General features: G+C 40.3%; 1 protein-coding gene across 1 annotated transcript; it reads right to left on the bottom strand.

Annotated features, from left to right (window-relative positions):
• Positions 1-680: 680 nt before the first annotated feature.
• LOC126262645 (uncharacterized) lies at positions 681-2,174 on the bottom strand. The gene has a single exon (XM_049959405.1). The coding sequence runs from the start codon at positions 2,172-2,174 to the stop codon at positions 681-683; it is 1,494 nt and encodes a 497-aa protein (XP_049815362.1).
• Between the last annotated feature and the right edge of the window lie 643 nt (positions 2,175-2,817).

Consider the following 2,817-nt stretch of genomic DNA (forward strand, 5'->3'; position numbering starts at 1 on the left):
TCTTCTGATCTTGTCTTCTCTATGTCTATCTTCTCGTGCTAGTCCCTCAAGGTATATCAATACTTCTGCTCCTGGTTCCTCTTCCCCGTATCCCGTGGTGGGTTCCTCTTCGTGACACAAATGTATTCTTCTGAATTCTTCCTCTTCTTCGATCGCATTTCCCTCAGCAAATTTCAACCTCTTTTCTTCGCCCTTTCTTCCTTTGACTTTGATAGTACCTTCATCAAAACTCACTATTGCATCAACTTCATTCAACCAATCTATCCCTAAAATAATCGATGTGTTCAATCCGGTCACTACCAAAAATGTTGCCTCGTATTCTTCTTCCTCTATCTCGAATGTAATTAATACTTGTTCTTTAATAGGTTTACTCTTTACACCCACTGCGTTCACAATTCTCACTCCACTCACTGGGAAACTAGGCAAGTTAACCTTCGCTTTTAGTATCTGTCCATATAACCTTTTGCATATTGCACATGCTTCACTTCCAGTATCAACTAATGCTTCGATATTCAGTCCACACAACTTGATCCCTATCATGGGTAACCTGGGTTCTTTGGGAATCTCACTTCTTTCCTCTAGTAGATCTTCTCTGAGGTCTCCACCATCGTCGTGTCTCAGTAGGTTTATTCTGGTCCTCGTAGTTCTCACTCCCGATCGGACCTCATCTGGAGTGTCATTCAGTTTTCCGGTCTTTCCTCCTCTTCTATATGCACCGTGTCATTCATTCGCCTATCCCATCTTCTCTCATGATCTCTTGGTTCTTCACTTCCTCTCCAATCATTTCTCCATTGCCGTCCACCACCACGGTTCCTGTATCCATAACCGCCACCTCTTCCTCTATAATTAGACGAATTTCCAAAATGATTCCTTGGATCATTGCCGCCCCCTTGGTCTTGATCATTATGTTGATTATGCCCTTGTGATCGAACAGATTCCAATTGTTCCAGTATCTTCATCAGCGCCTCCCTATCTTCAATCAGGCTCCCGGATATAGTTTCTTGCATTCTGTGATTCAATCTTCTTTTTATTGCCGATATCATTACGTCATCACTCAGGGGTTGTTCCAGGGTCTCGTTCAATTCCCACAAATGTTCAGCAAACTCTCTCAACGTTCCCCTCCATGTACTAAGTGATTTGCGATGGAGTAGGTCCTCAATTGCTGCACATTGATGGCTTTTAGACCAGTATTTCTTTAAGAATTCCTCCTCAAATTGGTCATAACTTGTAGTCCCTTCCTTCTTCCTGACTCCCCAAGTGAAAGCCTCACCTTCCATTCTATCTATTGCAAATTGAATCTTGTCTGAGTCCTTAAGATGTGCTGGAAGAACTCCTTTTAGCCAATTCATAAATATCCTTGGGTGCAATCCTCCTTTTGGTCTAAACTTCTGCCCTGTATTACTTTGGATGCACCGATTATCATTGCTCATCAATGTAATGATCTTACTTTCCCCAACGGCTAAGGTGGCATTGCTAATTCGTCTATCAATTTCCTCTGTCTTACTTTCCAATTGCTGCACTCCCTGTTGTAACTGCTTGACCTCCATTTCAACCCTCTTTTCTCCTTCTCGTTGTACGGTTATAACATATTGTAGATTTACAGCAAGTCGGTTTTGCTTATCTTCTATCCCCCTAACCGCCTCGTGGCATTGTTGCTGCCTCTGCGTCACTTCGGCGATTCGATAATTGCACTTGGTTTCCACTTCGTTGATTCTTTCTCCCAACTCGGCCTTCGTTTCTTCAATATCGTCTTCTATCTTTTGTGTTAACTTTCCTTCCACCTTCTCCACGTCTCCCTGGACTTGGTCTATGCTCTTCTGCAGCTTATTCTCTCTCTCGTTGATATCCATTTTCCACTGTTCTTGTAGCTCCTGTATTTTCTTCTTCAGATTATGTTCCATCATCATCTGTGATGTTTTGATTTCTTGTGCTATAGTTTCTTGTAACTCTTCCTTTAATGATGTGTTATTTTCTTGTAAAACCTTCTCTAACGATTCTCTTGTTTCTTGTGAACTCTTCTCTAACGATTCTCTTGTTTCTTGTGAACTCTTCTCTAACGATTCTCTTGTTTCTTGTGAACTCTTCTCTAACGATGCTTGTAAATCTTCCTTTAGTGATTTTCTGATACCTTTCTCTAACGATGCGTTATTTTCTTGTAGCAAGGCTGCCAACATCGACCGTATATCTTCGCCCTCTGAAACTGGCCTAGCTCTCATTGTTTGTCCCGGTGTCTCAGGATAACTGGTTGAATGTGCCGATGGGCTTCCTAATGACAATCCACAATCACTAATTCCTGAATCATCTCTGTTCTCCTGTTCGATCCCTTTTCTTTCAACTACTGCCTCACAGACCTGCCTATCTTCAGAAGACATTTTTGGTTTATATTTAATGCCCAGGCAAGTAGTACAAAATAACCTCCAATAATTTAAAACACTCCTAATTACCATGAACCTACTCAAACAGTACCTGCAATCCCTTCCGTTAATTCCCAAAATGATATAACATGCATGAATACTGAATATGACTGTTCTCACAAACCTAAATTTCTAAAAACAATTTTCACATACACAATTTATGTAACAATATTTTAAACAAGATAATCACAACTCTCACAAAATCTAAAAATGCAAATTCCTCAAAACAATTGTCATTTATCCAATGCAGTGTGCACCAATAAGCCTGCTAGACTTCAAAGTATGTTTCGCAACTTTTCTGAAATTACTACAATTTAGCATTTTCCCTAACGTAAATATCAGTTAAAATTGTTTATTTATCACGGAGACTGCACACTGCAATTTACTGTTATTTTAACCCGTT

The sequence above is a fragment of the Schistocerca nitens genome, chromosome 6 (assembly GCF_023898315.1).
Source record: "Schistocerca nitens isolate TAMUIC-IGC-003100 chromosome 6, iqSchNite1.1, whole genome shotgun sequence".
NCBI lineage: Eukaryota > Metazoa > Arthropoda > Insecta > Orthoptera > Acrididae > Schistocerca > Schistocerca nitens.